The sequence below is a fragment of the Protopterus annectens genome, chromosome 5.part0 (assembly GCF_019279795.1).
Source record: "Protopterus annectens isolate FY-2018-M chromosome 5.part0, PAN1.0, whole genome shotgun sequence".
NCBI lineage: Eukaryota > Metazoa > Chordata > Ceratodontiformes > Protopteridae > Protopterus > Protopterus annectens.
The window spans coordinates 112,140,064-112,162,634 of NC_056735.1; the positions used below are offsets into that span (position 1 = coordinate 112,140,064).

Below are 22,571 nucleotides of genomic sequence, written 5' to 3' on the forward strand. Positions count from 1 at the left end.
TTCACTGTGGTGAATAACTCCTTCTATATCATGCAGTTCATTAATTAAGGGATTGCGTCCAGATCCAGGGGTGTCATAGTCAATTCATTAAATAAGGGATTGCGTCCAGATCCAGGGGTGTCATAGTCAATTCATTAAATAAGGGATTGCGTCCAGATCCAGGGGTGTCATAGTCAATTCATTAAGTAAGGGATTGCGTCCAGATCCAGGGGTGTCATAGTCAATTCATTAAATAAGGGATTGCGTCCAGATCCAGGGGTGTCATAGTCAGTTCATTAAATAAGGGATTGCGTCCAGATCCAGGGGTGTCATAGTCAATTCATTAAATAAGGGATTGCGTCCAGATCCAGGGGTGTCATAGTCAATTCATTAAATAAGGGATTGCGTCCAGATCCAGCGGTGTCATTGTCCCTCTTTATTCAGTTCTCATAAGACCAGTCATTGAGTGTAATGCCCCCTTTCCCATATTATCTGTCCAGACACTTGACAGCAGTTGGTATACTCACAGAGATACCTTACAAAAATTACACTAGACTTTACTAGTTTGCCATACATAGACCACCTCAAATCATGGTCATTATATTCAGTCTCTTAAAGACTGCTAAGATGTGACCTGTATCAGCCACACAAGGCATCTTCTGACCCAATGCTGATGGCCTCACTACACACCACAAAGTCAAACAGCATCAGGAACACCCATTTCAGAAATCTAAACCTGCCCTGCAACATCAACAGAATGGTGGGGAGGGATTGGTATATCTTGCAGAGGATACTGCTGCTTTGGGGCAGAATCACCATCGACATGAAACAAAGCTCATCCCTGTTCAGACTGAAGAATAACATGAATCTATGGATGGCTAAAAGGAAATGTACCCGCTGTACAACTAATGGGCAGGGGGCCGCTTGTCAATGATTTAACCCACAACTGGGGATTTTCTGAATATATTTGGTATGCTAATACTTACTCCCTCTAGAGATAATATAAATATATTCCATGAATGGGTAAAGTTAATCCAAACACTAGATGAATTAGGTAGATCCAAGCACCGCATGTGAAATTTGGCTGTGCTTGAAATGGCCAGAAAGTGCAATTAGACTAGTACAAATGTATTAAGCTGTGTAGTACCCAGAAAAGTCACACTACATGGCAAGCATACTAGTGGCATCAATAATTTAAATAAAGGGACACACATCTTACATCGCCCTTTTCGGAAGCAAAAATAAATTACCTCGGGTGGTAAAAGTTTACAATACAGTTGTTAAAGTCTACAGATTTTACACTGTCTCTTTGATAATGTGCTTATATATTTCCATCATTTTTGTCACTCTCTGCTTTTTATACTTGTTTCTCAGTAGTATTCCACATTCCTACTCGAAGCAGGAAGAGAGATCTGTTTGGTAAACCTTTATGTTAATTCGATGTCCAGATTTTTATCTGGATGTACCTACTTTTTAAGGGTCTCTGTATATATTATCAATGTCTGCAGATTGAGAGGTATGATCTTATTCAGAGTTTAGATCAGCACCTTTCTCTTTTTTTGTGAGTACAGCTTGCTTGTTTATCTTTTAGAGCGTTCACTATTATACACAACTATTTACTGGTTACTGCATTATCATAAATGTCACATATCCTTTCTGCTCCACCTCCCTCCGCCCATTGTTATTGTCTACAGTTGTACTCTTAGTGTTGTTTATTTTATCTACTGTATTTTGCAAAATGAATCCCGACCTAGTTATTTAGAGCAGCACGGCTTTCTCAGTCATTACAATAAAAGTATCCCGAAGGGCGTATCTCTAAATACTGGGGTACTGATCTCTGTAGTTAAAAACAAAACTAAATGCATGTTTAACAACAGGAAACTGACAGTCTTTAATTCAACAATCTAAAATAGCAAGCAAGCACCTTCAATGTTTATTTGGTCACTGGCAAGCATTTTACTCATCAGTTTGAACTAGGAATTGCACTGCTTGTTGTAAGAAGACAGGAATATTGTGGAACTGGCTATAAGCACACAAACTTTGCCTTAACACCCAATAACTAACTGTTATGATTTCCAACACCATCAATACTCCCCCATTTGCAACTCACATATCTTAAATATCCTATCCTATAGGGCAGGAGATTGCAGAAGTTAAGACACAGAGGTGCTTAGGGTTAAAACTGAAGCCAAAACTTTATTCCCTTATGTAAAATCTCAGGCACAAAAGTTTTAGCACAACTAATGGTTGCACTCAATAAATCTCATTTACTTACTAAAGAAGCTAGGCAGGCCATTGCAAAAAATGTGCTCCTTTCAAGAATTCTTTGCCACTTATTGCCCTACAGCCCCCACAAAATACTACTGTATTACAAACAACAAATAATGAAATACTATGATTCATTCATCTAGGTCCCTAAAGGGACCACCACCGCAGAACAAATAGCAAAGCAAACTGGATACTAGTATCAGCCAAAGCTCCCTTCCTATTAAATATATTAAAATTACTTCCCAGCAATAAATGGCAAAATGCAAAACAGGTGAAGCAAGGTGGAACACTGCTGGAAAGACCACATTTACCATTTTATTAGTTTAAAAGTCATTCTTAAAGCTTTTTCCAGCAGTTTAGAATAGTACTCCTCTCAGGCAACCTAATCAGATTTGGAAATTTTCCTAAAGACAACTGTTTGAAGAAAATAAATGTGCCTACTTTGTGTAGCCAAATTAATTAGCTAAATATAAGAATATCCCAATGTCAATATAGCCACTTGTCGTTCACTTGAGCCCCAACCCTTACACATACCAGGAGGGTAGAAAATGATAACCCATAATAACCCTACAAATATATGTTATTAATATTTGCCTCATTATCTTTATTCTACTCATCTGTGAGGATCTTGGTCCTCCTGTCTGCACCCCTTTCTGCTGTAACTTCTCTGCCTTTCATTTTTTGTTATTCTCCATTTCTTTGAGCACTTTACCTTAGTTAGTTCTTCCTTCTCTTCACCTGATTTTTTCATCAACACATGTTCTGGTCCCTTTTTCCCCATAGCTGCCTTTTCTTCATTTGTTTTCTTTAGAAGTAACATTGTTTCTTAATTCTGATGTGTTAGTTTGGCTGATTGACTCACCTGACCCTTTAGCCTCTTCTCTGATTGGATGTTTAAGAGACAGCACCTGCTTGTCTGCCCTTTGTCTCTAGCTCTTCCTTTCCATTTTATGTGCATTAGTTGATCACATCTTTAGCGCCAGGTACAAGTTATGATCCAGTTTATTTTATTCTCATTTTTCAACTGGAGTAGAATCCTGATCTACAACCTCTCTGAAGTGAAAAAGATGCACGATTATCAGTCATGCAACTCTAAAAAATAAAGTCCAAATACAAAAGAAATACAGTTGTTGTTGTGTCTTTCAGCTTTTCCCGGTTAGGGGTCGCCACAGTGGAACTCCGGTCTGCTAATGATTGGCAGTTGATTTTTACGTGCCGAGTTGCCAGCCCTGATGCGCAACCTTCAATGAAGGTACACCCATTCACGCATGTTTCCACGCAGAAGACGCTCTAGCTGAGAGTCGAACCGGACAGCATCTTACTGTGAGGTGACAATGCTACCGCAGCACCACCACCAACCAGAACCCACAGTAATGTAACAAATTTAGCCAGGTATTTATAAAAATTAAATTCTAATAGACATTACATGTGCTACTACCAGTACTTTTTTAAAATTTTTACAGCATTTTTTACATTATAACTCAACTTTATACCTAGTTCAGCCAGTTGGTAACTCATCTTACAATGAAGGGGTTTACATTCAGTTTGTTAAGTTTATCAGTAATGCCTGAGAGTGGGATTGTGGTGAAAGCCTTTGCCAATTCAAGGTAGGCTGTGTGCACAGATTTGATCTTGTCAGTGGCCCTGGTCACATTTTCAACGAAGTTCACCCAATTTAACAGGCAGGATCTGCCCTTGATGAAGCCAAACTGGGTATGATCCAGGGTTTGGAGGTTGCCTATGTCTTTATTTATGAGGTCCATAATGATATGTTCCATGGCCTTACAGATGAGGTTGGTCAGACTTATAGGTCTGTAATTCTATGGGTCTGTTGCTAGGCCACCTTTATGGAGGGGGAATAACTGTTGCTGTTCTCCATTCTGCAGGAACAAAGCCTATGTTAGACTATGATTGAAAAGGGTACTTAATGGTGATGCTAGTTCATGTTTTAGTCTGTTTAGAAGACAGCCTGGAATGTCATCTAGTCCCATAGAGGCTGTGTTTTTTTGCCTTGGGCAAGGCTTTGAGGACCTGATTTTCAGATATGTAGCGGGGGGGGGGGGGGATTTTGGGGAAGGTTTGTGATAAGTTCGGAGGAGATAAGGAAGTGAAATGTTGCCAAACCCATCTGATAGCAGGTATGGTATCTCTGTGGGGTCAATGTGTGTGATACCATTGGCCACTAGTTCTGCACATGGTTGGGTGCTACCTTTTAGGCTACATACGTAGCTGTAAAAGGTCTTATGGTTATCCTTGGCTGTACTTGCTAAGTTTCTCTCAAAGAAGCCCTTAGAGGATTTGGCAAGTTGTCTCATTTGCCTGTTAAGGCTGAGGAGGGTGCTTTTCCATTGTTGGAGCCTTGCCTTTGTTTTCTTGGACAGAAACTTTTTGTGTTTATTGTAAATTTTGTTGATGCTGGATGTCCACCATGGCAGCTTGTTTTTACTTGGGGCTCTAGCTTTTATTCTTTCTAGTACAGCCAAGTTTATACACTCATGCAAGTGACTGTACAGGCCTTTAATGTACGCTTCGGCATGGTTACCACTTTCAGCTTGGGGTGGGGCTTGGAATGCATTTGTACCTTCTCTTAGGGGGGTATAGTTTGCCTTGGTGAAGTTTTTTAGTCTGATTTCACCCTTTGTGAGTTCTGGTGTTAGTGCTAGCTCGAAGGTGACTGTTTTGTGGTCAGATTTAACTAATGGATGATTGACAGTTGCAGCAGTGCATCTGTTTGACATGTTAGTCAGGACTAGATCTAGAATGTTTGTTCCTCTTGTTGGGGTATGAACAGATTGTTCTAGGGCATTTGAATTAACAAAGTCAAGAAACTTTTGCACTAGTGAGTTGCGGCTAGCGTAGGTTTCCCAGTTGATGGTGGGATAATTGAAATTCCCATTAACTACAGCATTCGGTAAAATTTGGATTGTCTCCAGTTTGGTCAAGTTGGCTTTGACGGCGGTGTGACCCATAGAAGGGAATCAATTGCTGGCTATGGCTTGAATAGGGGTCTTACCAACCATAACCTGGACTTGGAGTAACTCCATGGAATTGTCCAGTCAAACTAGACAGGAGGTGATTTTATCTCTAATATAGATAGAAACGCTGTCTACTTTGCTTTTCACATGTTGATTTTGTGGTCTAAAGGTATTGAAGGCATTGAGGCCTTGAATGAGGTTTCTGTGACTACACAGGCATCTACATCTTCTAATGACAGAAGTGCTTCCAGGAAGTGCATTTTTTGGTTCAAGCTCCTAGCATTTAACAGAATGACCCTTATTTTGTTCTGGTTGGCTAATTTCACTTTGGTAATGTTGTTTTCGATACCTTCCAAAAAAAGGCATTATGGGGGAGGCAAGAGCTATAGCCAGCAGCCGAAAGCCTAGAGGTGCCAGGTGCAAACAGTCTCTGGCAAAGCAGTGAGGTTTGTTGGCCATGGCTTCCAAGGCTGACAAGGGCTGGACCCTCTTTGAATGACACCAAAAGCTAACTCAATTATTGAAATCAATCATTTTTTGTTTATAATGCTGCTCAAGGCCAGGGACATACCTGCCTGGGACACATACTCAGAGACCTCGACCACATCTCTCTTCATATAGCCCAGTGAGGTAAGTCTCAGGTGATTCACACCAACATGAATTATGACAGAGTCATAATGGCACTTGTTGCTGAGAGACCTGACTACATGCATGATCTGATGAATCCTGGCAATGGACAGGTAGCTGACCAGGACTTTCTTCTTGTTCAACCTGGTGAGTGGGACCTCCATGTGTCTCACTATTGAGTCTCCAATGAAATAAAATGTGTTTTTTGAGTGTTTCTCCTTACGGGCTTTGTGAGTGAGACACTGGCATTGCTGTGTGTTGTGGGTGCTGTGGAGACTGTGTTAGCTATAGCAGTATTGTGGTTTTAGCTGTAACAGTCTTGTGTTTTGGAGGTCTCTGGTGTTTTGTTAATTTTTTTGAGAGAACCTCCTCATATGTAGATTTTTTGTGTTTGTTGCGTACTATGTGTATGAGTAATGGTACTATATGCATAATGTAGTAGTGGGTGAGTTGACAACCTCTTCTGTTTTACTATTTTGAGTGTAAGAGAGCATGGATTCAAGATTCTTGGTGTCGATACATCTCTAGCATTCTGTACTAGAGTGAGTTATTAGTAGAGGGTTATTGGTGTACATGAGGCAATTGCTACACTGCCTGAAGAAACCCAAATCAACAAGGCTGGCAGAAGAAAGAAGGGTAGTCCAACTGTCTGTATTGAAAAATGTTGTCACTAGGGGTGGCTTTTCAGAATCGTTCACAGACGAGCTCAGTGGTTGGATATTTCTGTCCGTTTTTTTTTTTTTTTTTTGCTGGTAGTTAATAGGTTACAGCTCACTAGCAGTATTTCTTTGACCAGAAAGGGACTAAGGATGAGGGCTACACTAGTGTGCTATAGCAGTATCTAAGAGAAAAATTGTTGAATTTAATTGTCCGGCTTTGGAGCACAATTGTGTGGCAGTGCATGGTGCTGCACAATGTGTAAACAAGCAGAAACCTGCTCAAATGCAGGGTCTAAATATGAGAAGCTAAAAACGTAAAAAAAACTTTAAAATGATTCAAAAGGAGCAATGATGATGCTTATTCCAAGCCCTAGACCGATCTCCTTTTGCCAGACAGAGTGCAATCAACACAATCTCCTCACTAAAGTGCAGACAGGCTGCTTCCAAACTAATGGCATGGAAAACCTGCTCAGAACAACCAACCACTACAAACAAACCCAGATGCAGAAAGCCTGTATCTGGACTATGCTACAGCTACTAGCTACCTTAGATTCAGCAGAAAACACTAGAGAATGTTTAACTCAGCAGAAAAATAGCAGTGAGACACTAAAAAACATTTAAAACAGCAGAAAATTAACAAGGAGGCTCTAAAGAATGTTTTAAACAGCTAACAGATCAGTTATTTAAACATTGCTTGATGAGAAAACCAGAACAAGTAGAACAGATACCTTTAAAACACTGAAAAATACCAGTACATGCTTAACAAACAGTGAAAATAGCAACACAAACTTTGTAAACCGTGAAAACAGCAATAAAATGGATTTAACAGGCACAGTAATGCAGACAGTTGCAGTACGACAGTGCAGTTTAGTACACAGTAAATAGATACAGTATAAAAGTAGGCGGCAGGCGATGGAATAGCGCAGTAAATAGTATCAATAAAAAAAAAAAAAGGCAACGTGTTTGTTGGAAGCTCAGAAGTCTCTAGTCATCTGGTATCTCAGCTCAGAGTTGTGGCTGGTAGCCCATTTCATTTCAGCTCAGTACAAACAAGCAGAAACCTGCTCAAGTGCAGGGTCTAAATACCAGAAGAGAAACCTTTTAAAAAGACTCAAAAGGACCAATGAGTATGTTTATTCCAAGCCCTAGACAGACCTCCCTTTACCAGACAGGGTCCAATCAACACAATCTTCTCACTAAAGTGCAGGCAGGCCCCTATCAATCCAAGATGGCCTGGAAAACATTCAGAACAAACAACCACTCCAAGCAAATATGGAGAACACTGTATACATGTAATGCTATGTATTGGTGAGATGGTAGTCTTATATTTAGGGGTCACACTAGGCTGGATTTAGCCGCTATAGACCATCCCCTTAAAATCCATTTATTTGTGCTCACACCCATCATAACTAGATTTTTCAGCCCCTTCCTCTTGTACCAGAAGTAAAGATATCACGTTTATGGAATGGGAAGGGATATTTAACTCTTATTTCGTTCACAGACTTATGCAGTAAATAAAGCATACAACTACATCTCTACACACAGCATACATGTATTGAAACATTTGTTCCTGTTTTGCATTTGAATGAGCAGTAAACAATCAAGATACTGAAAACATTTTAAAATAATTTTTGAAGAAGTGGGAGCCAAACTAAAAATGAAATAATAAGGAATGCAATGCATAAAGAATTATGAAAAAGGGATGCACTGCTCAGAAAATAAGGTCATTGTCTATAAGGACTGCAATTGTTTAAAAAAAATGAAAGAAATAATAAAAGATGTGATATATGAAAAACAGAACAAAGAAAGAAATGCTAAGAAGGCTGAAGTCAGACATCTGTAGTACTTACATCTTGGTTAGACATCTCCCAGTAAGGCCTTTCTCCATATGACATGACCTCCCACATAACTATCCCATAACTCCAAACATCACTTGCTGATGAGAACTTCCTATATGCTATGGCTTCTGGTGCAGTCCATCGGATCGGAATCTTTCCACCCTGAAAAATAAATAAATGAATAAATAAATAAATATACATTATAGTGCCCTTGTGTGTGTACATCAACAGCATTATTTACAATTGTCTGGATTCTCTAATTATAAATCAAAGAGGGCCTAACAGTTGTTTTTAATATGTCTGATTATTTATGCAGATTGATAATTGTGTAACTATATGAGCTCAGTGTTTTTTTTTTGTTTGTTTTGTAAAATTCATTACAACTGAGTAATACCACAAGGCATTTCTGTAGTTGCATCCTACTGGTGTCTCTAGGCTTCAAATATTTATTCATATTTACATTAATGATTACAAAAACATGATACATACAAGGTATTAGAAAGTGTCACAATAAAGTTTACACAGTGGCAAATACAACTGCATTGATTCTCGACTTCTGCCAACTGCAGATAAATAGTTATTGAATATTATTTGTATACTGTTTATTTGTACTGCAATAATATTCATATTTCTCTAAATATCACCATAATCAACTGACACAGACAGAACTGGTTAACCTCATATGAAAGCTCACAACTTCATGAAGAAAATGCTGCTGGCAGTATGTGTGTTGCTCATAGGTTCATAGGTTCATAGGTAGGTACTAGGCTATTGGCCCAAGGGCCTAAGTAAGCCTAATCAACAAGGTTCCCTGGCTTATGCCACCCAAGAAAGTTATTTTCCTGTGCCACTGTCGAGCAGAGACACAGAAGTGATCCCCGGGGTGTATTTCCTATTTCCCATCCACTCACCAAGATTTTTCTTGAAGAGTGCTAATGAGGAACTTTGCTTGACATAGATGGGTAGCCTGTTCCAGAGTATGGGAAGTCTCTGGGATAGGAATCTATCCCTCCAGCATGTCCTGTTTATTGTGGTGACAAGGTTTAGGTCCCTAGAGCATGTAGCTTGGAGGGATTGGGATTTATTTAGGTGTAGCATGTCCAACAGCTCTGGGTTTGACACAGCTTTATATGTTAGGCAGAGATCACCTCGGAGTAGGCGATATGCTACGGAGTAAAGCTGGAGTTTTTTGAGACGGTCAGTGTAGGGCATTTGTTTGAGTCCAGTAATCCTCTTTGTGAGGTACTTCTGTGGCCATTCCAGCTGCTGCAGATGTCTTGTGAGGTACATTCCAAAAGGGGCGTTGTACTCTGCAATGGGTCTAATGAGTGTCAAGTAGAGGGGAACGATGACCTCTTTTTTCCTGGATGAGAACCCTTTTATGATGAGGTGTGCCACATAAAAGGACTTCCTGACTACTGTGGCGATGTGACTATCAAAGGAGAGACTACTGTCCACCTGGGTCCCAAGGTCTCTTATCACGCATTTGGTGTTAAGTAGATTGCTGCCTATGTGGTAGTTCATGGGTACAGAGTTTTTACCAAAGGGGATGACACTGCACTTTTTGGCATTGAGCTTGAGGCCATGGCTCTGACACCAGGCATCTGTCTCAGAGAGGCCCTTCTGTAGGATGTTCACATCATTTGGGGACTTGACTATGGCTCCTAGTTTGCAGTCATCTGCGAACTTCATTAGCCAGAGGCCTTCTGTGTTAGCCTGTACTTCAGAGAAGTAGATACCAAACAGGAGCAGTCCCAGGATGGAACCCTGTGGTACTCCACTTGTCACTGGTTTGAGGTCAGATTTGGATTCTGCAACTTTTACAGTGTGGGTTCTGTCAGTGAGCCAGTTGGCAACCCATCTTGTGACATAGGGATTTATGCCTAGTTTATTCAGTTTAGCTATAATTCCAGAATGGGGGATGGTGTCGAAAGCATTGGCGAGGTCAAGATAGGCTGTGTGAACCACTTTACCCTCATCTGCGGCTTTGGTGACTGCCTCAAAGAAGTCGATCAGGTTCAGGAGGCATGATCTGCCTTTCACAAATCCGAACTGGGTGGGATCCAGAGTTTGGAGGTTACCAATGTCTTTGTTTATGAGTTCCATGATGATATGTTCCATGGCCTTGCAGACCAGGCTCTCAAAGAAGTCGATTAGGTTCAGGAGGCATGATCTGCCTTTCACAAACCCGAACTGAGTGGGATCCAGAGTTTGGAGGTTACCAATGTCTTTGTTTATGAGTTCCATGATGATACATTCCATGGCCTTGCAGACCAGGCTCGTCAGGCTAATAGGTCTATAGTTCCCGGGATCAGTGGTGGCTCCCCCTTTGTGGAGTGGGATAACTGTTGCTGTGCGCCATTCAGTGGGCACAAAGCCAGATGCGAGGCTATTATTGAACATGGTGTTTAAGTGAGGAGCCAGTTCATTCTGACGTTTGTGTAAAACGCAGCCTGGGATGTTGTCCGGTCCCATGGATGCTGTGTTTTTGCCTTTAGAGAGTGCAGCTTTCACCTGCGTAGTTGTGATTACAGGGACTCTGCATTCTTCCTGTACAGATATGGGCCCTTTAGGGGGTGGGGGGTTAAAGTTAGCACTGAACCTATCTGCCAGGATGTTGGCAATATCAGTTGGTTATGTAATTTTCATGCCTTTGTGCTGTAACTCAGAGCAGATCTGGGTGTTGCCATTGAGATTCTTGACATAGCTATAGAATGCTTTGGGGTTGTCCTTGGAATTAGTGGTGATTTTATTTTCGTAGCTAGCTTTGGAGGATCTTATAAGGGATCTCAGCTTCTTACTGAGGCTGACCACGGAGCTCCTCCACTCATGGGATTTTACTCTCTTTTGCAACAGTTTCTTCCTTCTGTTGTACAGTTTGTTTATGGCAGGGGACCACCAGAGTGGCTTCCTTTTTTTGGAGGATAGCGTCTTGGTTCTGTTTGGGATAGCACGATCTATGCACTCATGTAAGTGCATATAGAATGCATTTGTGTAGGATTCAGCAGTTGTAATTGTATTGTCCATCTGCATGGGTGTCATGAAGTTCACTACTTCTGTCTTAAGAAGCATGAAGTTGGCTTTGGAGAAATTGTTTACTGTGGTTTCCTTAATGGGGGATGGGGGTGGGATGTGGATATCAAGGGTGATTAGCTTATGATCGGATCGGACCAACGAGGAGTTGACTTCAAGTGTGGAACACCGGTCACTCATGTTGGTAATGACTAGGTCTAGGATATTGTTGCCCCTGGTGGGGGTGTGGATAAGTTGATCTAGGGCATTGGAGTTTATGAATTCCAGAAAGCGTTGCACTAAGGAGTTGGTACATGAGTAGTTTTCCCAGTTAATGGTGGGGTAGTTGAAGTCGCCCATTATTACAGTATTTGGTTGAACCCTAATATTTTCCAGTACATCAAGAAAAGAGGAGTGGGAATCCTGGGGCATGGTGGGGGATCTGTAGCAAGCTACAATTTGGATTGCAGTTTTGCCAAGAGTTAGTTGCACTTGGATAACCTCGGATGCATTATGATGAGCAACTAGCCTGGAGGTGTGGATATCCTTAATGAATATGGACACACCACCACCTTTGGTGTTTCGGTCCAGGTTACATGGCTGAAAAGTGTGGTATAAGTTATAGCCTGGTAGTGCAGGGGTGCTCTCTGGAGCCTTGAACCAGGTCTCAGTCACTGCACAGATATCGATGTTTTCCATTTTAAGGAGTGCCTCGAGTGAGTGCATTTTGAAATTTTGAATTTTGAAATGCTTGACTGGATATACCATAAGCTGTTTATAAAACATTGCATAATTCATATTTATTGTGGTTATGAGTTATAAAATTTAGTTTTAATTCCTAAAATCAAACAATGCAACCATTGTGGATGTTAATTTGAGCTGAACAGTTTACCATTTACAGTTGTCTAGTAACACTAATGGTTCTAGAGATATGAACATTTGTTTGAATTATAAGGCAATAACTTCATTTTTTAAAAAGGTTTAGACCACACCCACTGGGACTCAGGAGTATGCGCATAGACTCAAAAGAGTTCCACTGGTGGAAATGAGTTAAGCACATATGAAGTAGAAAGGAAAGCAGTGTGCACACAGTATCTGTCAGGACATATCTCAGACACACAGCTCAGGCAAATATTACTCAGTACTACTCCCGTTCATTTCTGCACCATATGCACCTGCCCCAGGGTGACACATCAAGTCAACACAATAGTCTATTTTTCCTTCTGCACTCCTTTTTCTTCAAGCTTTTTGTTGTATTGCAGATGCTGTACTCCACAGCTCCTTAAATAACTCTCAGTTGTACACTGTGAGAGAGTCCGATGCCTTTGCCCTGGAAAGGACTCCAGGAATGTATATCATATTCTATATAAAGGTTTTCTAGAGCCGTTTGTAATGGATTAAGTATAGTCTCCATTTTTCTGCTGGCCTTTATAACAGTCACCACATGCAGTTAGCTAAAGGTGCTGTTTTTTTTGGATTGATAATACTTCTCTGTTGATATTCCTTACCTGTCAGAATATGAACCTTTTCCCTGCATTATGTTGTTGGAGACATCTCTTCAATGAAGTATATGGCTTTATACTAATCTGTAGAACCATCCAGTGCCAAGTTCAAGTACCAGGTTAAAGGTTTTCTTCGGAAATGCGCTACACATGACATCAGTGTGAGTGAATCTAACATCATCATCTCACTCACTTTGCTCCTGTTACATTTCTATTCCCAGTAGCTCCTGACTAGTGGGTCTTGTATGCTAATTTAACATCAGTAACCCTCCTACTCCTTTTATCTCTCCTACTAGTAGCCACTTCAAGATAATATTGTGAAAGCCTAACCTTCATGCTAACAAAATGTCATTCACCCTCCTGTTCATTCCCTTATACGAATATAGGAATTGCAGACTCCATTACCCACAGCAAAAACGTTTTTCTTTCTAATTATTTTAGAATTCAGTTTGTATCATTCTACATGATAGGTATAAACTGCTAAAACACAGCAAATGACATACAATAGCAAGACTAATATTAAACAAACAACATAAAGGCTCAATCCACATTTGTTAAAACAAGCGTTATCTCTAGTATCTCTGCTAATGCCTTCACTGGACAATAAAACACAATCAACCAACACATCTTATATACTAACTTAATTAAAAAAAGCCAGTAACAAAACAAAAACTATTACCTATGGCTTCAGCCCTGCAGCTCTGTACTAGATAAATATTCCTCACCTGCTTTACTTTAGTATTAGCTCTTTTGGGTTGTAATTAATCATTTCTAGTTTATTTTGTAAATAAGGTGATGGTCATGCAATGTGTCAGGCATTTCTCTGGCTTGTATTCAGAAGTGTAGCTAAGGTCGAACAAATGGGCAAAGTGTTAGGGTATGTGATCGGCATAAGCTGATCTGTGTTCAGTGTGATACCAGCATTGCTTTTATCTGGAGAGCTAGGGGACTTTCAAGATATGTCAAGATGATACAGATAATTTTTAGATTCTTGCCATCTTGAATTTTCTCTTGTACTAGAATAAACGCTTCTACATCTTCTCTTTTAGGAAATCGCATTCTTTAAAATTCATAATTTCATATATTTCTAGAATCATAGCTCTCTAATCTTTGTTAGCTGTAGTTATATCTTTATATATATCTTACAAAACAAATACAATGCTTCTCCTAACAGCTGATGAAGTACTCCTTTAGTTCTCTACCTTCTCCCTTCTTATTCATCTGCTTCCCTCCCGACTTCCTTCTTTATTTTAATAAAATCCTCTTTTTTTCACAATAAACATTAGGATTTCCAGTTGCCTACGCTTATATCATTTAATTCTACTCTGTCAATTTTGTTCCTAAACTACTCTCATAATTGAGTGTTGTCACTACCCAGAACAGTTAAAATTTATCGACTCACCTGCTTTCTCATCATCTCCCACATCTGTCAACGTACTCGTCCAAACCATTCCTTAACTGCAGCTGACCTGCCTCTCTGCTAGCATATATCAACTATCCTAATCCAGATGAAATCCGGTAGCAGTCTTTACTTTTTTAGGAAGCACTACTTAAGTTATTTAATGATTTATCACTGTTTACATAACGAAAATATCATAACATTCATGTTATCCTTAATTAAGAGGAAGCCATGTTTCTTTCTTCCCCATGATTCTACAACTTACTTCCAGATATTTGACTATATTTCTTATAATCTTGTATGCCCATAACATATCCATCTGACCCTTTTCTTCTTCTATAGGTACTGTATTTAAATTGTATGATATTTCTGCATAACTTACACTGCCTACCCTTTTTATGAATTGAGTTAACCTCCTCTATACTGTTTTTATTTATTAAAATTCCCTGTATCTGCATAGCTTCCAAAATGTGTACAGCATTCAGACAAGGCCTTAAAGATCAAGTGTAAATATTTTATTTACTGTTTCTTTTAGTTATACTTATACCTGCATCTTGTAAAGATGGCTTTCTTATTCTAAAATGTGCAGTTTTCACTTTAGTTACTTCACTGGACCTAGATTTATTACATTTACTAAACTAGTGTTTCTATTTTCTGTATGCTGTGCCGCTGAGCAATTACTTCCCGATTCCATGTCATCCAGCCCCGCCTTCTGATGATGTATTAGAAGGGAGAAATAGTTCTGTGGGTTGGCATGTGTTCTATAGTTTGCAGCAGATTTTATTACAAAATAACCAGAATGCAGCAGCATCAGTCACTCAATCAGACAACAATAAATAAATAAAATAAAATAATTAAATAAATAAACAAACAAATAAATAAATAAATAAATAAATGCAGCTATATTCAAGTGAAAGGTAAAAGTAAGGTAGAATACAATAAGATTCGTAGTAAGGTGCATGGTGCTTAGCATATAGTGTTGTTGTTGTTGTAACGCAAATGTGAAATTAATAAATCCTTGTCTACCAATGGATTTTAGAGAGAAAACTATTGATGTGTGAGTTAGCTCAATGACACACCTTCCGTACAGTGCTTTTGTATGTTATGCCATAAGGAGTTAGTGCTGAAAAGAAAACATTTGGAATAATTTGAGCATCTGTGTAAATGAAGAGGCAATAAAGTGATCACTCTATAGTTAGCAACTGTTTACTAAGTCTGATAGCATATATGTTATACTGAAGTGTCCAGCACCTTTTATATTTTGTTAATTTCACAGAGGAGCACTTTATTTTTGACCTCTGCCCAAACCGTTCGGCTGTCCCTGATTTTGCCTCATAGGTTTGCCCTGTCCCTTGTAAAGGTTTTGAATTTCTGGTGAATCACTTAGAATGGCAGTCAGTTGATAATGCCAGACAGACCTTCATGCTTCCTGGTGTTCAGAAAATGCATGCTGATGCAAAAAACTGTTGTTCTTTTAACGTTTTAAGTGAATTGGGACATGTTTAAAAGCTGACCCTGGTTTGCTCCATTGTCCTCCCATTATTTCTGGATTTGCCTAGAATTCTTAATCAAATAAGTTGAGAAATGTGCTTCTGTCTAAGCAACACTGCTAAGTTTTTATCAAGTTTCAAAGCTCATAAACACTTCGCTCTCCTATGGTTTCCCTGCCTTTCTTCTTTTTCTTTCTGTAACTGGTTTCTGGACACATTCCGAATGTATGTCATTCACATATCTGTAGTTTTCTCCCTAAAAGTGATCAATCAATCCCTTTGCTGGAGTTTTAATAGTTTTACATCTGTTTTATTACACTGTTTGCCAAGCACTAGTTCCCTTACTAAGAATCGTTTCCTTACTCCTGCTGCGTTCCACCTGAATATAACTCTTGTTTATTTATTGATTTGCTGTCTGACTTACTGATTGTGCTACATTCTGGTTACTTTATAATAAAACGTGTTTCAGACTACAGAAAAGAGCTAACCCACTGCAGAACTGTTTCTCCCTTCAAATGCATCATCAGAAGGTGGGGCTAGATAACACAGAATAAGGAAGTAATTGGACTGTTACTCAGCATACAGTAAACAGAAGCATTGACTTATTAAATGTAATAAATATAGGTCCGCTGAAGTAGCTAAAGTAAAGCTACACATTTTAGAATAAGAAGGCCCACTTTGCAAGTTGAGGGCATAATTATAACAAAAAGAAATATTTAAAAAAACTTTGCACTTGATATTTATGAAGTCGTTTGTTAGAGAAATAAAATCTCCTCATCTTTAACTCAAGCCCTATCAAAATGTACCCTCTTTTTCTAAGTGGTGATTGTAATATACCACTGAATATTGTAATTGAACTGTGATGCAGTTCATGCCCCCAAACCTTTTCCTTACTTGTCATATTACCAATTTATAGTAGCATCCTAAGTCTTCACTATTTTTTCTACAGTGCAGTTAATTTTATTTAATTTATCTATTTTAGGTGATAACCCAGAGAGGGCTAGCAGAGCTGGAATACTTTCAACCACTGTGGAGTCTACAGTTAAAAAAATGATTGCAGGAGTAAAACAGGAGGCAGAACAAATAAAGTAGACAAAACAATACATAAATATAATCAAATGAGTAAAAATGCAGGTGTGTGTTTACAAAATACACTTAGATGCATAGTGACATTAAGCCTAAGCATTTTAATGACTATCTGGTCATGTCAGCAGGAACAGAATAACATATTATACACAGTTTAAATTGTGGTATTTAAAAAAAAAACTATGGCTAGAAACATCAGAGTGAAAATTCAAGACATAAATTCATGCTAAGGATATAAGCCCTAGTGTCTTTTGAGGATATATGTAAGACAGTCAAATAATGAACTTTACCAGCAATAGACAAACATGTCAGGATTTCATTAGGAAAGCCCAGGCACATTGTTAAAAAAAAAACAGTGCATAAGAAATAATGCTGTTTACATTTGCAGATCAGATTCTTTGTTTATTATATGTTCTACTGATTAACCAGCCTACCATTTAATTTTTGCCTTCTAGTTTTCTATAATCACACAGCTGTGTAACTAAAGTAAAACTCCATTTTTTGTTAAAATGACTTATTCAGTATGTGTCTTGACAATACATTTTTAACACCTTTATTGAATCATCATAGACATTGACACATATACATTAATCAAAACAAAAACAAACCATATTAACATTTGTTTTCATATACATACAACACGTCTTGTACATGGTAGTTGTTACATATGGTTTTATCTCCAATTATATTTAAATAACACAATGTATTTTCCACTCTGTAGCTCTATATTTGATAGCCAGCTTCTGGAAGCACTAGATGCTACTATAGTTTAATATCTACTACTCAACAGAAAATAAAAACTGCTGTTTTATTCAGAATACTCATATTTTGTGGTCTAGCTGAAAAACAGCATACACACGATTTGCAACTATTTGATAGACATTAACACTGCTAGAGGTCTACATCTAAAGTACACTTATTTTTTGTTAGAGAATGGGCGACCTGTTGTAGATCGCACACTGATTGAAGAACAAACATTCTCCAGCAGGGTGTTAATCTACAGATAATGCCCATTGAAAAATGAGTCCCTCACATCCCGGCAGCATATCAAGCTGCCCTGGAGCTCAGACCAAAAAAACTAATGGCCACAAAAAAAAAAAAAAAAAAGAAATGTGTGTGTTTGTATTTATATCTGTGTGTCAGAGTGTGTGCATGTATAAGAGTGAGAGAGAGAGATTGAGCTATTATTTTAAACTCGCTAAGAATTGCTTTTGCTGGCTAGCGAATGTAAAAAAAATATACATGTTCATAGGTTCTTAAGAGGTTACCAGGCTAATGGCCCTAGTGCCCTTACAAGCCTGGCCATTTAATCCTAAATTGCCTCAATTGTCCTTGGTTATATGGATGTTTTTCACAGAGCGAGTCTTTGATAAACACAAATGAAATGGCAAAAAGTGTATGTGTGCTTGTTTCTGTCAGCTTTTGTGAGTGAATGCATGCATGAAAGCAGAAGAGACTGTGAGTGTGTGTGTGTGTGTGTGTGTGTGTGTGTGTGTGTGTGTGTGTGTGTGTGTGTGTGTGTGTGTGTGTGTGTCTATGGGAGGGAGAGAGAGAGAGAGAGAGAGAGAAAGAAAGAGATGCTTTGTCAGCAGCAGCAAAGAGTTTTGCGTATGCCTCGACATCTTAGCTCAAGGTATCTGGCCAAGCCTAAAATAAATGGGTGTCAAAGGTTCAAAATAGAAACATATTTTAAATATTACTGTTACAAAATCACAAAGTTACTTGAATATTAAGATTTGTGTTAGCATGTATTTTCTGAAGCAGAGATGTGTGTGTGTCTGTGTGTGTGTGTGTGTGTGTGTGTGTGTGTGTGTGTGTGTGTGTGTGTGTGTGTGTGTGTGTGTGTGTGTTTGTGAGATCAACTGTTGGCACCAGCTGTAGTAAAGAGGTTTGCAAACCTCTCAACCTTTCAGCTGAAGAAATCTGGATAAAGCTTAGGCAAAGGCTCATAAAATAGGAACACATTTTAATTATTGCTCTTATAACATTGCAAAGTTGCTTAAATAATAGGATTTGTGTTAGCACGCATTTTCTGAAGCGTAAAGTGTGTGCATGAGAGAAAGAATGAGACTGATCGACCAATGGCAGCAGCAGTAAAGAGGCTGCATACCTCTTGACCTCTTAGCTCAAGAAATGTGGGTAAAATGCAAATAAAGGGGGTAGCAAGACACAAAAATGGGAACAAATTTTAATTATTGCTCTTATAAAATTGCAAAGTTACTTAAATGACAGGATTTGTGTTAGCATGAATTTTCTTAAAGAAATAAAGGTCTGAAAGTCAAATCTATGTCATTATTTAGTGACGTCCATCCCAATGAGTGGCAGCATGCCATCCATTTTAGGAGTAAGGGATTAAAAATAAAGTAAGTATCTGGATATATTTTTTAAATGTTACATTTTAGATGCAAAATAATTCCTCCAACACCATTTACATATACTACAGCAACTTTGAAACGTTAGGCGGAGGAACTATTTTACATCAAAAAATATATAAAAATAAAGTAATAAAAAAATTAATAAGTAAGTAAAACACAACAATTTTAAAGACAGCCCATTCTCAAAGCACAACAATGCCCTCTAGGGTGTGTTATTGTGGAAATAATGCCTTTCCAGGGTGTAGAGGCCCTCTGCATGCAGCATCAAGCCTTAGAATAGCCCTGGGCTTGCATTATTCCCACAGTAACACACACCCTGTTGGGAATTATTGCCTGCTTAATAACCCTTCCCTAACTGAATTTATTACTGTGCCTCTTTCATTGTATTTTTCCAATCCCACTCGGTCCCCTGAGGATCTACTGCATGCCATTGTCCATATTCCAGATCCTTTCAATTAAGGTATATCAGAACTGGTCTTCAACAACATATCTAGGCATGGCCCATTTCTGGGTTGGTTCTGTTATTTAAAGCTGGGGGGTTTATTCCCACCAGGGCTTAATGAGCATTTGTGATGGACCAATTAGCCGAGGATTTACTCATGGGTCTAATTATAAAAGGAAGCAATTGTATTACTGTCTTTTTAACACCGATGAAGGCTATATACTTTGTATAGCCGAAACCGGTCTGTTTATGTTTCCTTTTTCATGTTACAAGGCTATTTAGCCATTTAGTGAATAGATATTTAAATGCTACAGTTTGCTGGCTCTCTTACTATTATTATTCTATGTGACGAGGTCACAGAGTACAGTTCATAGGTACTAGGTACTGGATACATATCTGTAGACCCTGACCATACTTGTGGTCAGTTAGACTCTCAATGCATAGCCATTTCATGCATTCTGAATATTGTCCCATGTTGTCCTGTAACACAGGGCATGCTGAGATTCTTGGTCACCTCCAGGAGATGTATAACCTGCAGTCCATTAATCCATCCCCCCTCCCACAGGAATAAGAAAACAAACTAAGAGCCCCTTCACTATATCTTTTTTGGCAGAAGGCTCTACTAACAACACAGATTTGATCTCAAGTACAGGTCACAGGTGCAAAGGAAGACAGTTTGCCTCTTTGCCAGGAGACAGGCTGTTATTGTTTATCTTTGCAAACTGTAGATAATCTTAAAATTGCACCTAATTTTCCTTCACGTTGAATTAAACTTTCTTTATAACTGTGAGAAATGTATACTGTTTTACTGTCCATACAAATGCAGTTGAAGTACACTTAAAGATTTAATGCTGAGGTTTATGCTGTACCATGGTATTTCTTCCTGTGCCTTAAGTGCAAATCCAGTGTGTGTGTGTGTGTGTGTGTGTGTGTGTGTGTGTGTGTGTGTGTGTGTGTGTGTGTGTGTGTGTGTGTGTGTGTACATATGCATAACAAATCTCAAGATCGTGACTCTGTAATTACTGGTAGGCACTGCTTAGCCACCTTTTTTCCTTATAGGGAAACCTGTAAATTATTTGCTTTGAATCACTTGAATAACTGACATCACAGGAACGCACAATCCTTGTTTTATTAATTAACTAATCTGATAGCCAAAGTGGGTAGGCTAGTTAAAGGACCCCTTTCACCTTTTCAGACATATCCCAAGCCTAAGGCCTTTCCAAGCGAGATAAATTAAATATTTCAGAGTTCCACAGACCAGTTTGTAGCTTAGATCAGTATAAGCAAGACTGTAAACCAGATTAAGGTGTTAAGAATAAAAATAAATCTCATTAAAAAAAAAAAACTGGACTGGAGCATTATGGAGTTTGTAAGTAGATAATGTAAATAAATAAACACTCCAGGAGTCTGTTAAATGAATGCACGGACTGAAATATTCTAAGAATGGAATGGTGGGCATTCCAGACTAAAGGCCCAAGTTTTAAAAAGGATGTCTTAATTGTCATCTTGTTTAATTACATTTCAAATGACTGTTGGGGAAAAGTTATATAAATATATAAGAACAGGGGATTACCATAACCTCCATTGGTGGGAAGGTTTGTAAAAATCTCTCCTGTGAGGCATGTGTTAAAATACTGTAACACTGAGTGGTGCACAGCTATAGTTATCCCACTCCACAAGGGGGGATCCACCTTGGATCCCGGGAACTACCGCCCCATCAGTCTGACAAGCCTGATCTGCAATGCGATGGAACTTATTATCATGGAACTTATAAACAAAGACACTGGCAACCTTCAAACACTGGACCCCACCCAGTTTGGGTTTGTGAAGGGCTGATCTTGTCTCCTGAACCTGATTAACTTCTTCAAATTAGTCTCCAGAGTCGTGGATGAGGGTAAGGTGGTCCACACAGCCTATTTGGACCTCACCAAGGCTTTTGACACCATTCCCCACTCTGGAATCATAGATAGACTTACTAAGTTGGGCAATAATCCCTACGTCATTCGATGGGTTGCCAACTGGCTTACTGACAGAACCCACACTCTAAAAGTAGTCAACTCCAAATCCAGCTCCAGACAAGTGACAAGTGGAGTACCTCAGAGTTCAGTCCTGGGACCGCTCTTGTTTGGCATCTACTTCTCTGAAGTACAGGCCAACACTAAGGGACTCTGGCTAACAAAGTTTGCAGATGGCTGCAAACTGTGAGACATTATTGAATCCCCAAATTATGTGGATACTCTACAAAAGGGCCATACAGAAACAAATGCTTGGTGCCAGAGCCATGGGCTCAAGCTCAATTGCAAGAAATGTATAGTTATCCCCTTTGGGAAAAATCATGTACCCATGAATTACCACATAGGTGGCAGTACACTAAACACCAAAAGTGTGATAAGAGACTTAGGAACACAGGTGGGCAGTGGTCTCACCTTCGATAACCACATCACCACAACAGTCAGGAAATCCTTCTATGTGGCACACCTCATAACTAAGGGCTTTTCATCTAGAAAAAAGGAGGTCATTGTCCCACTGTACTCATCCCTCATTAGACCCATTATAGAATACAACACTCCATTTGGTATGTACCTCTCAAGATAACTGCAACAACTGGAAAGGCCACAGAAATACCTCACTAAAAGAATCACAGGCCTAAAGCAGATGCCCTATGCTGACCGCCTTAAAAAAACTCCAGCTATACTCTGTGGCATATCGTCTACTCAGAGGCAATCTCTGCTTAACATTCAAGGCCATGTCAAACCCAGAGCTGTTGAACATGCTACACTTAAAGAAATCCCAGTCCCTCAGAGCCACACACTCAGGGATATAAACCTTGTCATCACAATAAACAAAACATGCTGGAGGGATAGGTTCCTGATGCAGAGACTCCCCAGACTCCGAAATAGACTGCCCATACATGTCAAG

The 22,571-nt window shown here is 39.1% G+C and overlaps 1 protein-coding gene across 1 annotated transcript in view; it reads right to left on the reverse strand.

Annotated features, from left to right (window-relative positions):
* Positions 1-22,571, reverse strand: part of EPHA6 (EPH receptor A6) — a 4,848,151-nt gene that overhangs the window by 65,410 nt on the left and 4,760,170 nt on the right. Inside the window, exon 14 of the mRNA XM_044072160.1 lies at positions 8,359-8,508. Within this exon, the coding sequence (XP_043928095.1) occupies positions 8,359-8,508 (150 nt within the window). The remainder of the gene's footprint in view (positions 1-8,358; positions 8,509-22,571) is intronic.